The 11,948-nt window shown below is 34.3% G+C and overlaps 3 protein-coding genes across 3 annotated transcripts; 2 read left to right on the top strand and 1 right to left on the bottom strand.

Moving 5' to 3' along the window:
- The first annotated feature begins 1,604 nt into the window (after nucleotides 1-1,604).
- On the top strand, nucleotides 1,605-2,439 carry LOC127079165 (uncharacterized). Its single transcript, XM_051019589.1, has 2 exons — nucleotides 1,605-1,905; nucleotides 2,013-2,439. The coding sequence occupies exons 1-2, from the start codon at nucleotides 1,690-1,692 to the stop codon at nucleotides 2,382-2,384; spliced, it is 588 nt and encodes a 195-aa protein (XP_050875546.1). The 5' UTR covers nucleotides 1,605-1,689; the 3' UTR covers nucleotides 2,385-2,439.
- Nucleotides 2,440-3,033: 594 nt separating this feature from the next.
- Nucleotides 3,034-3,777, bottom strand: LOC127079159 (uncharacterized). The gene is made up of 2 exons (XM_051019582.1): nucleotides 3,404-3,777; nucleotides 3,034-3,324 (listed from the first exon to the last, which is right to left on the bottom strand). Exons 1-2 carry the CDS (start codon nucleotides 3,542-3,544, stop codon nucleotides 3,049-3,051), a joined length of 417 nt encoding a protein of 138 aa, XP_050875539.1. The 5' UTR covers nucleotides 3,545-3,777; the 3' UTR covers nucleotides 3,034-3,048.
- A 5,335-nt stretch (nucleotides 3,778-9,112) lies between these two features.
- LOC127079153 (acyl carrier protein 1, chloroplastic) lies at nucleotides 9,113-11,590 on the top strand. Its single transcript, XM_051019576.1, has 4 exons — nucleotides 9,113-9,448; nucleotides 9,531-9,644; nucleotides 9,906-10,028; nucleotides 11,236-11,590. Exons 1-4 carry the CDS (start codon nucleotides 9,398-9,400, stop codon nucleotides 11,359-11,361), a joined length of 414 nt encoding a protein of 137 aa, XP_050875533.1. The 5' UTR covers nucleotides 9,113-9,397; the 3' UTR covers nucleotides 11,362-11,590.
- The last annotated feature ends 358 nt before the right edge of the window (nucleotides 11,591-11,948 follow it).

Here is an 11,948-nt window from a genome sequence, read left to right as displayed (position 1 = left end):
GAATAGTTCTGACCCAGATGATTCTTGTGATGAAGAAAGGCCCAAGTATGCTAGGTTTAGGAAAGAGCATCTAAACAAAGACTTTATATTCAAGTGGGGTATGGAATTCAACACACTTGATGACTTTAGGGCAGCTATCCGTGAGTGGTCAGTGCTTAATGGGAGGGAAATTTCTTTTGTGAAAAATGAGGGAGATAGGGTAAGGGTGGTGTGTAAGCATAAATGTGGGTTTTTAGTCTTATGCTCTAAGGTGGGCCACAAGGAGACTTTTGCTATAAAAACACTTGTACATAAGCACACATGTGCTAGGGTTTTGAACAACAAGTCTGCTAGCTCAAAGTGGGTGGCCAAGCATGTGGTAAAGAGGATGCAAACTTCTGATACAGTCAGGATAAGAGACATCATCCAAGATATGAGGCAAACATATTCTGTGGGTATTACTGTTGCAAAAGCATGGAGGGCTAAGCTAATTGCCAAGAAGATAATTGAAGGTGATGCTGACAATCAGTATGCTTCCATATGGAGGTATGCAGAAGAACTAAGAAGGGTAAACCATGGCAACACTGTGAAGATAAATGTAGAAAGACCTAGTCCATCCATACAACCAAGGTTTGGGTCATTTTATTTCTGTTTTGATGGCTGTAAGAAAGGCTTTATTCATGGATGCAGACCATTTGTGGGGGTTGATGGATGTCACTTAAAGACCAAGTATGGTGGACAGTTACTTATTGCTGTAGGCAGGGATGCTAATGATCAATACTTCCCTTTGGCATTTGGTGTGGTTGAAAATGAAACAAAGGAGAGTTGGAGATGGTTTATACAACTACTAATGGAGGACATTGGTCAGGATAGAAGATATGTATTTATCTCTGATCAACAGAAGGTATGTATTTAACTCTATCTTTCTGTTGCAAATTATTCTATTCTCTAAATGTTGAAAAAATTTATATTTTGTATCAGGGACTTGTGGCTGTATTTGAAGAATTGTCTGATACTATTGAGCATAGATTATGTCTTAGGCACTTGTATGCTAATTTCAAGAAAAGGTTTGGTGGAGGAGCCCTTATTAGAGATTTAATGATGGGAGCTGCTAAAGCCACATACTATCAGGCATGGGTCCAAAAGATGAATGAATTGAAGAATGCAGATCCCAATGCTTGGACTTGGTTGATGGCTGTTCCTACCAAAAGCTGGTGTAAGCATGCCTTTTCTTTTTACCCTAAATGTGATACATTGATGAATAATATCTCAGAGTCTTTTAATGCTACCATTCTAGCTGCTAGGGACAAACCTATACTCACAATGTGTGAGTGGATAAGAAAATATCTGATGAATAGGTTATCCACCTCTGCAAGTAAACTAGAAAATTGGCCACATAAGGTGATGCCAATACCTAGGAGAAGGTTAGATAATGAGGTGTTCAATAGTGGTCATTGGTTGCCAACATGGTCAATTGCTGAGACTTTTCAGGTTACACATAGTTACAACACACATGAATTTATTGTTGACATTGCTAAAAGGTCATGTAGTTGTAATTTCTGGGAATTAGTAGGAATTCCATGTAGGCATGCTGTAGCTGCTCTGAGTTATAGAAAGCAAAACCCTGATGAATTTGTTGATGCTTGTTACACAAGAGAAAAGTTTGCACTATGTTATGGATTTTCAGTAAGTCCAATCAATGGTCAAGATATGTGGCCAGAAGTTGAGATGGAACCACCTCTACCACCTGCATATAAAAATGGTCCTGGTAGACCTAAGAAGATTAGGATAAGAGAAAGTGGAGAGGATGGTGCAAGGAAGAGAAGATCTGGTGTTGCATATAAGTGCACCAAATGTGATAATTTTGGTCACAATGCTATGACTTGTAAGGCTACCACTCAGGATCCCAATGCACTTAAAAGAAAGGTAATTCATTGTGATATACATTTTGTCTTACATTCTACATTCTGTCTTACATTCTTCATTGTGATATGCATTGTGATGACAACCATACATTGTGTCTTACATTGTAGAGAAAACCTAAAAAAGGACATGTGCCAACTGCAACTGATATGCCAACTGCAAATGATATGCCAACTGCATCTGATATGCCTGCCCCAACTGCAACTGATATGACTGTTCCAACAAATGTGCCTGTTCCAACTGATCCACAGCCTCCAACTGATATGCCTGTTCCAACTATTATGAGTCAAACAGGATCTAGTGTGGCTGCCTCAATCACAAAACAATCCAGAAAAAGGGTTGAAAAAAAACCTATCATCAAAAGAAGGCAAAGTGAGAGGATCAAGTTGAGTTGGTTTAAAAGACCCATAACAGGTGAAGGAATATCTAGTGACAAACCAATTACCCTACCAGAAAATGAAGACATACCCACTTCAAAATGAGGGACTGATTATTATGTTTCTGCTATGTATTTTGTAATCCTTTTGGAAAACTCTTTTGTAATGCCAACTGATCTTTGAAGACATGTATTTTGTAATCCTTTTGTAACAAACATATGCACTTACTGTGATGATCAATTCTAATGTATCAGTTTAACATTATTGGTGTGTATTGTCTATAAAACACAATGGCTAGTCTGTCACATTTTTTTCTTGTTTTTCATAAACCATGAATTCTGCAGAGAGCCATGGCTAGTCTGTGCACTAATCTTACAACAAAACCATGAATTCTGCAGGACCTAAAGAAAAAGCCAAAGTATTTAATTACATTCACCTTGAATTCTGCACTGAAAAAGTTTAAGAGATAGACTACATTAATATATTTCAATTTATTTATATGTTTACTATGTCATATTTTCTTTAGAATTACTGACTATAAAATTGTTCTGTAGTTTTCTGATGATTTTGCAATTTTGCTCTTTCATTATGATATAACTTTTTTCTGTCATTATTGGTAGATTGAATGCTGAAAGTTTAATCAAATAATGATGTTGCACTGACAGTTTAAGATTGATGAACAAATTACATTTCATTGATGAACACATTACAAGTTCAACATTACATTGCTGAAAAACACTAATGACATAACAATTACATGACAGACTCATTAGACTAACTTAACCATAGCTGCTATCAACATCCATGACAGACCAATTACAAACATTAACCATAAATTTTTCCTCTTTTCCATTGCAATCTTTTTCTTCAGTTTTTCTAACTTGTTAAGCTTTCCGACTCTGCAATCTATCTCCTCAACAATCTCTTTAGCAAATTCAATCAAATAAACCTTGTTGACTTCACATTGGCGGCATCCGGACGGATTGGTTTCTTTCACTGCAAACTCACTGACCAAATCATCCCACAAAAATAAACCGCACCCATTCTGCAATTTGAGACAAACACCACCAACAATTAATTTCGAAATCAAACTCAAAATAATAAAATGCTTCAAAATTGCTCACCATATAATTCCTGCATTTCCAAAATTTGCGACCGGGGTTTTCAATTGACTTGGAGACCAACAACTTCATGGTTTCATTGCATCCACATCTTGGTAAGCCGTTTCCAACTTCACTCGTGGAAGATGCCTTGCTGCCACCCATAACCCAGATGAAGGGGACACGGACGAAGATGAAGAGAGGGATGGATTTGGGGTAGGGATGGATTTCACGAAGAGAGAGAGGGATGGATTTGGGATAGGGATGGATTTCACGAAGAGAGAGAGGGATGGATTTGGAACCCTAATTTCTAGTTTATGCCATGCTGGAGACCTAATGAAGATTCACATGTGAAAATAAAAAAATTAAAAAGCCACGTCTGAAATAAAAAACCAAGATTCCATGCCACCTGGATATTAGGGGGTTCTATGAAGGAATCTACATAACATAAGGGGGGTATTGAAAAAATAACTTTACCAGGGGGGTAACCCTAAACTCGCTAACATTACAGGGGGGTAAAGTGTATTTAACCCATAATTTTAAAATATTATATATGTGATTTTGATTATGTTAAAATATTACTTAATAATGAATATTTAAGTTATTTACTATCAATTTATTCTTTTAATTCATAAAGAAATAAATTTGAAATAATTTATACTATTTTTACTGAAATTCAATTAAAATTACTTGTAAAAATATTAAAACGTAATTTGTTTTAAAACTATAACAAAGAGACATTACATCTCTCAAAATTTTATTTTATTCAAATTTCGAGAGTAAAATATTTTATTAAATTTTATCTATTTTATCTAATTCATAAAATTAGTCCCTCTATTTAAAATTCAAACAATTTTGGCCTCTTTTATATTTTTTTTTTATAGAAAATTGATGATGTTCGTTTTTTAAGTTATATTTTTATCTATAAAATTTCACAATAATTTATATACAACAATTTATCGTATTTCACAAGTAAATTAACATTTAAAAAGTAGAAACATCGTTAATTTTAAGTGTAAAAGTATGAGAGGCGAACGAAAACTGTTTAAATTTAAAATAGGAAATCGATTTCGTGAATCAGATAAAATAAGAAGAATAAAACGGTAATTTAGCCTAAATGTTATTACCTCTATTCTAAGTACAATTTGTTGAAATATGTTTTCTTAAATTATATTCTAATATTATTTAGGAAAGTATTTTTTATAATAATTTCATTAACTATTTATCAACTAAAATTATTAATTTATTATTGATCAAATCAAATAATAATATTAATTAATTTTTAATTAGGTATATAACTGATTAAATAGTATAAATCTAATATGTGAATTTCGTTTATGTCTATTTGAGAATAATATAAACCATAATTAGTTATCATCATATATCTAGACTATGACCCATAATTATCTATTTTCTATAATTTATACGGAATCATCGCAATAGAAGTGATATGGATCGTACAATTGTGTTAGAGTAAGAACCATAAACCTAAGTCTTGTTTGCATCAATGGGAAATTAAGTGATTTTACAAATAAGTTCTTTTTATTTAAGTGTTTATGCTTTTAAGCTATTTTCACTAAAACTCATAATTTCTATTTATCTAGATATACATCGATAGGAAAGAATTCAGTACTTAAGACATTGGTCTCTGTGATTCGATATCCTTTTACTACTTTGCACAACCGTGCATTGGCGGCTGCATCGAACACTTGCTGAATTTTGAGGTAGTATGTGTTGATATCCCTTCGCTTGTTGATTATATGCACCAAACATGGTTGACACCTTATAACGAAAAGTTTATTGTTGCATGGACTAATTAACCAAGTCACTTACTTATGGAACACGACAATAAACATGTATATTTTATAACATTGTGAGTTTAATATTATCACACAAATTATAATCAATTAATTTATTGAATTTTTCTCTAATTTTGTGTATAGGGTAAAGACTTCTCATTGGAGACTCAAAGACATGTTGCATAACAATCAAGGATATTTATGAAGATGTTGTGGTGCTGTTAAACACAATGTCGAAGATACAACTAGGTGCAATTAGAGCATTGTTTCAAAAAAGTGTTATCAATATTGATCATCAGTACAACACTCAATTTTATTCTAGATTGCACGTCTTTATCTTAAGATAACACATACAATATATTACAAAAGATTAAAACGAGTTGGTGTTGATAAAGTTTCATGTGGATGATTCATTAAGACCACACATGAGTTACCTTATGTGTGTGAACTTGCAAATATTCAAATAAAAGGTTATCTTGTTCCATTGGAATCCATTCACATTTTTCAGAGGAAAGTACACATTAAAGAGTATGAAGTCATTGAATAAGGGATGGTATACAATTCGACTTAAAAAAATAATGTGAAGAGTTGAAGAGGTATTTCAGCACCTTATATATTGTTGGCGGGAGGGCGATGAAGAAAAAGGTGCATGAACTTACATATTCATACATGAATTCTATGAGTCTACCACTAATTAAGTACAATGCAAAAATGGGAGTAAAAAAGAGTAGAAGAGGGAAAGCGAGCGATTTGAATCGTGATCATTCACATCAGGAGTATATTGATGCCTCACAAGGAAGTTTAATGTCTAAGAGGTCATATAGTAAAGCTCTGTCTAGTCAACCATCTAGCAAGTCTCCAAGACATATTTACTTGTCTCAATTTCCTGATTTTTTGCACGATTACATTGAAGATATTATAGATGTGAAGGCTAATGGAAAATATGGTTTTCGTGTTATTGGAGATTTAATTAGACAGTGTGAAGATTCATGGTCATTGGTTATAATGTAGTTAAATGGTGAAGATTTCAAAACAATCATTTGTATTCCAAGGTATTCTATGACACAGCCTCAGAAAACAGGAGTTTAAAATGAATCTCTAGCTTGGGTATTCAAGATCTTGAAAAATGGATGACGATTCCTTATATGAATTATCATATTGCCTATATATACAATGTGATATTGGTCTCGTTGTCCCACAACATTAACATCATATTCTTCCCACTTGTGTTATATCCATCTATAACATCAAATATACATAAAATTAGTGTAGTTAGTTTTGTCAACTACAATTTGGGTTCAGGTGAAGTTGAAACTCGAATTTCTATTACCTCTCATTACTGGCCAATGGAGAGAGAACTATAGTGAAGGTGTAAGAGCATGGGAAACAACATATGCATAATGTATAAGGCATTAGGAAGAAGAATTTAGGAAGTTAACATGTTTTGGATTATGTTCCATGAGTTAATGTAATGATGGAGGACTCTGAATTGGTGGTGTTGATCTCTGATGTGGTGGCGTGAGGTGGACCTGCAAGGTTAACATTGTAACACCCAAGTCAGTTATAGAGTCCAATTTGGGTATAGTGAAAAGTGGAAATCATAAAAGTGTACCTTCAATATCATGTGTGATGACTATATATATTGGATAATATTTGTTGGGCTTATGCATGATTGAGCCTTTTTATTGGGCCTTTGGCCGACCCAAAACAGTTTCCCCCAAGCCTTGTCAGGCATATATTAACCATGAATTCTTTTTGGAGTTGTGGTTGGCCTATGGTGTTCATGGCTGACCCTTGAGAGAAGCAGAAAGGTTGTGGGATAATTATTAAAAAAGTTGGGAACAACTGTATGAATTGTTTTCCCATCATTTAAACGTTTCACCATTCCCTCTAAGTGTGTGGTTATAGGTCTCCTGGTTACGATATGACTTCCCTACCTAAAGTACTTGAGTACATATGTATAATCAATGCTTCTTATGGAATGATTGTTCTGCTCCCCTTAGATCTTCCTCCAACTTCTGATATGGATTGTTGATTTGCGACTGATTTTCTTATGAAGGCTGGCTTTTGATGAAACATCTCTTTTGCTTCTTTCTTGCTTGCTATGACACCTTAAATCTTTTGTTTCTTCCTCGTTGTTAGGTCGTTCTTATTTTGTTCATCCTTTCTTCAAGGTATGTTATCGTCTATTTTTGTGTATCATTATGGATTACCTGAGAGATGTACCCATATAATGTTATTGAATTAGCTAGTGACGGGTCTTCATCGTATGTGAGGGTTAAGAACCTATAACTCGTTGACATCTTCTATGGGATGAACTTTCCCATCCCTATTCTGAACGCTCCCAATGTTAATTGTGGGTCGGGGTTGTACTCTTCTAGTGATGAAGGTGTTTCGCTGATGAGTGAAGTTGTCGTCCGTGTTCCTTCCCTCACTTATGCTGAATTCAATTTGGGTCTTGTTTTATCTGAGATAGAAAAGTGTGATATTGGTTGCTCCATTCAGAGTCTCTAGAAAATTCCTCCCTATCAATGTTATATTGTTACTGACTAGAATGATTCATTTTATAATGTAGAAACAGAAACTGTTCATCCAAATAAATTGATGACTCTGACTGATACAAGTGATTTTTCTTGGATGCACCATACATATATGGGAATTGTTTCTTCTCATATCCAAGAGACTGTTGTGAATAAGTCTACCTTCGAGGTGGGATCATCCTCTGACTGGTCAATCTCCACCATTTCCACAAATAAGAGAATATGTAGGAAATTTAACGGATGCAATATTCCTTTTTATAATTTTATTTTCTAGAAGTTGGGTGTTCGACTCCCCTTGACTTTTTTTCGAAAAGGAGGTGCCGAATCACATCTGAATTTCCTCTCACAGCTCCACCCTATCGCCCGAGCCTTTGCACCGGTGTTCCAATACTTGTACGAGTACATATGGCAACTGGGTTCTGCATCGACGAATCTCTTATTTGACATTTTTTCCGAGAACCCTCCATAAAAGAAAGAGATTGATCATATACTAATTTTCTTTCTTCAGAGACGATAAGATCTTCCAAGTTTATACTGAAAGTTGAAATAAATTTAAGCTATATTACTTTCAACCAACTCCCTTTTCCCAATAGCCATTGCAAATTTTTGTAATTTTTTGGCTTCTTGCTCGAGGTTGTTTGGTTGTACAGGGCCACAAAGTTTCGGGTAGTCCGACGTAAAGTGTGGGTGACCTATAAATGTAAATTAACAATCATCATGATCTAGGTTCACTTATTGGTCGGTCGGTGAATAAACCAATCTTATTTGATTAAAGTTATTCTTAATGGAGCTTAAACCCATCCGAAATAATAACATTATTGTGTAGGGATGAACTTATTGAATTAAAAGTTACTAGAGTTAACTTAAAACCAAAGTTAATCACTTTGAGAGAAATATGGAAGTAACAAAGATTACCGTGAAGTTAAGATTAGTAAATATGAAATGAATATTTTTAATATGAAAACTCAATTTAATGATATGAAATTAAAGTTAAAAGAAGCAAAACAAAAATAATATGTTGCGTAAAAAGACATGTTTTAATGAAAACATATTATTGAACTTTGTAGATAAAAATATAAATTAAAAAATGAAAATCTTATTGATTTTCTATGAAAAATGTGAGAGAGGAGACTAAAATTATCTGAATTTAAAATAGAGGGACCAAAAGTGTTTGAATTTAAAATAAGGAGATCAATTTCGTGAATCAGACCAAATAAATAGACTAAAATTGTAATTTAGTCTATTTTAAATCATATAATACTCCATTACCTATTATTAATAAGATTATTTAAATAAATGACACTCATTTTATCATTAAAATCAACATAATTCAATATTAAAAATGTGAAAATCTTAAAGAGGACATTTTTTATATATATATATATATATCAAAAGAACATTAAGGTTGTTGAATGCTAGTAGAAATGAAAAGCTACTCCAAAATAAAGTTTTGAGTGTCCGTCTGATCACTAAACCCAACAGTACTGACTCACACGTGCCGGCCTCGAAACTATCGAAGTGAAGTTCAACAAACATCAAAAACCTCAACAACAAACCAAACCAAACCAAAACACTCCTATAAATACATTCCTCACTATTTTTCGACTCAGTTTTGTTTCCTTGCATTTTCAAGACTTTGTATCCTCCGTCCCTCTCTTTAGATCTCAGATCTCTCTCCAATGGCATCCATTACCGGAACCTCTATGTCCCTCCTCTCCAACAAATCTATGGTAGCTACCTTTTTCATTTTCTTAATCTTTTCACTCATCACTTTATTAAACCTTGTTTAATGGATCCGATCAATCAATACAGGTTTCTTCTACCAGGATCTCTGGTCCAAATTCAGTTTCCCTCTCAATTAAGGGTAGAAAATTTCCATCCATTACCTTTCAGCCAAGAGGGCTTCGGTTTCATGTTACATGTGCGGTAAGATTTTAAACCATAAACTTGTATTTTTCTGTTTTGCCGCCTTGTTTATTTTGCGTATGTTTGGTTTCATGTCAGAGAAGGTTAATTTAGTAAAAGTTTAGTGTTTTTTCTTTAATCTTTATGCAAAAACCTTTAAAACTCATATTTCGAAAAGGAGGAGTGTTGATTATATGATTAGACTTGAAGCGAAATAAAAGTCTTAATGTGGTGTGATCCTGAACATCTGTGACAACAATAGAGGACTTTGATTTTGTGCAGGCTAAACCAGAGACTGTGCAGAAGGTGTGTGACATTGTCAAGAAACAATTGGCCCTGGCAGACGGTACACCTGTTACCGGAGAGTCTAAATTTGCTGCTCTTGGAGCTGATTCTCTTGACACGGTATAATTATATTTATCTATGAATTCTTGTGCTGGAAAATTGCATATTTGCAATACTTAATCATTCAAAAATATCTCAACTTGCCTATCAGTATTCAGGGAAGCACCTTACTCTAGCCCATAGATAGTCCTTAGTCCCTTCCGTGATCCAACAGTCAATGAGAGCACCAATTGTTAGGTCTTTAAGCACATGATTAGGTGGGAGAGCCTCGTGGCTTAAGTAACACATTGAATACTTTTATCGACTTATTGTGGGACGGACTCACAAATACCCATGTCTTGATGTTTGTGTTTTTTTTTGTTCTCGTTAGTGTTGTTCCTGCTATTTTGTTTCTCTTTCTCTCATGGTATGTCAGAGCAAGAGGTTCTATACAATGAGAGTGTTGATGCATTAGTATAAAAACAAGTGTTTCTAAGTCCTCGCTGCATGCCGTACGGCAATAAACAAAGTAACTAGACATGTTTATATCCCGTTAAGACAGTTCAGTTGGTAGCTTTGCAGGGATATCCGTTTGCTGGGGTGCATATTTGAACCCGCGACATCCCACTTATTCACCTTGAAGAGGTGAAATTTCTGCCATTAGGCTATTAGACAAAAAAAACTACACTGTTTATTGCTCAATAGGCATGCTAGCATGCTTTATATAGTTCCCACCAATGTTGCCATTGCATATCTTGAAAATTAGCGGTTCGTTCAAATTCTTCTACTCTGAAGTGCTATAGCTCCGTTATAGCTGTTATTTGACCACACTATGTACTAAATAGCATATTGCACTACATTAGTAATTTGTTCACTAGTACACTATAGCGCTATAGTGCAGCCATAGCCACTATTTGACGACACTGAATTCTACTCTACAGTCTACAAATTATTGTGTCTGGTAAAATGCCGTTGGTTGTCAATCGAGTCTAGTTACTTCACTATTACTGTCTCCATTATAAAACTCCTCTGGCTGTTTAAGCAATGTCAGTTTTTTCTCGGCTATTTTAGTTTGTATCCCATTTGACTTTTTTTAAGAAATGCGTTACTTTATGGCGAAGAACCTATATATACCCTTAACAGTTCACACACTACCTATCCAACTTGAGCTATATGCTCAAATGACATGCTAAATGCGGTTACTTGATGCACTTCAGAACACGGTGTCTGGTTTACATTGTATGATATTTGCTCGATTATTTAGACTGGCATTTCAAATTATGTGCAGGTTGAGATTGTGATGGGACTTGAGGAAGAATTTGGCATTAGCGTGGAAGAAGAAAGTGCTCAGAGCATCACCACTGTCCAAGAAGCTGCTGACATGATCGACAAGCTTCTCGAGACCAAGGCTTAGACCAGCAAAGAGGAGGACTTACATGTCCATTTTGGAGTTTTTTTTTGCTATATGATATTTGGTGTGTCGGTTTAATTAAACTTCATGTAACTGCTAGATCTTTTCTGGACCATATTAGGATTACAATAATGCTAGTTTTAATCTTAATTTTGTAGAACTTATATCGCTTTCTTTACATGTTATATGGAATTTGCTCTTAAAAATCATAAGTATTTGCTATTTTGAGATATTCATGTGTTCCATTACTAAAGATATTCCTTGTTCTGTTTTACTTCATTTTCTTTGATACCAATTAATGATATGGCAGAAAAACTGTATCCTATCAATGTTAATCTTTTGACCTGAACTCTCACAAGAAAGATTAAACGAGATTAGATAATATCAGCTCAAGATGGAAAGTCCGGTGAAAATGGAAAAAATTTCTATTAATGCGAAATTGTTTTTTATCCATCTCTTAACTATGTTGAAACGAGAAAGCTTATATTTGGAATGAAAATTTGTTAGTACTGCTTTTCAAATTCATCTTACACATATCTTTGTACTGCTTTTTCATGCATAAACCGAGTTCATTTTCTTATGCAAATACT

The sequence above is a fragment of the Lathyrus oleraceus genome, chromosome 1, assembly GCF_024323335.1.
Source record: "Lathyrus oleraceus cultivar Zhongwan6 chromosome 1, CAAS_Psat_ZW6_1.0, whole genome shotgun sequence".
NCBI classification, from domain to species: domain Eukaryota; kingdom Viridiplantae; phylum Streptophyta; class Magnoliopsida; order Fabales; family Fabaceae; genus Lathyrus; species Lathyrus oleraceus.
Note: the sequence above shows the minus strand (reverse complement) of the source record. Positions and strands in the feature narration are given on the sequence as shown.

Excerpts from the sequence above, each read along its gene's own strand:
- LOC127079165 (XM_051019589.1), top strand. The coding sequence starts at position 1,690 with ATGTGGCCAGAAGTTGAGATGGAACCACCTCTACCACCTGCATATAAA. Across the intron at positions 1,906-2,012 it reads CCAATGCACTTAAAAGAAAG|AGAAAACCTAAAAAAGGACA; the intron begins GTAATTCATTGT and ends CTTACATTGTAG.
- LOC127079159 (XM_051019582.1), bottom strand. The coding sequence starts at position 3,544 with ATGGGTGGCAGCAAGGCATCTTCCACGAGTGAAGTTGGAAACGGCTTA. Across the intron at positions 3,325-3,403 it reads GGAAATGCAGGAATTATATG|AATGGGTGCGGTTTATTTTT; the intron begins GTGAGCAATTTT and ends CTCAAATTGCAG.
- LOC127079153 (XM_051019576.1), top strand. The coding sequence starts at position 9,398 with ATGGCATCCATTACCGGAACCTCTATGTCCCTCCTCTCCAACAAATCT. Across the intron at positions 9,645-9,905 it reads GGTTTCATGTTACATGTGCG|GCTAAACCAGAGACTGTGCA; the intron begins GTAAGATTTTAA and ends GATTTTGTGCAG. Across the intron at positions 10,029-11,235 it reads GAGCTGATTCTCTTGACACG|GTTGAGATTGTGATGGGACT; the intron begins GTATAATTATAT and ends AATTATGTGCAG.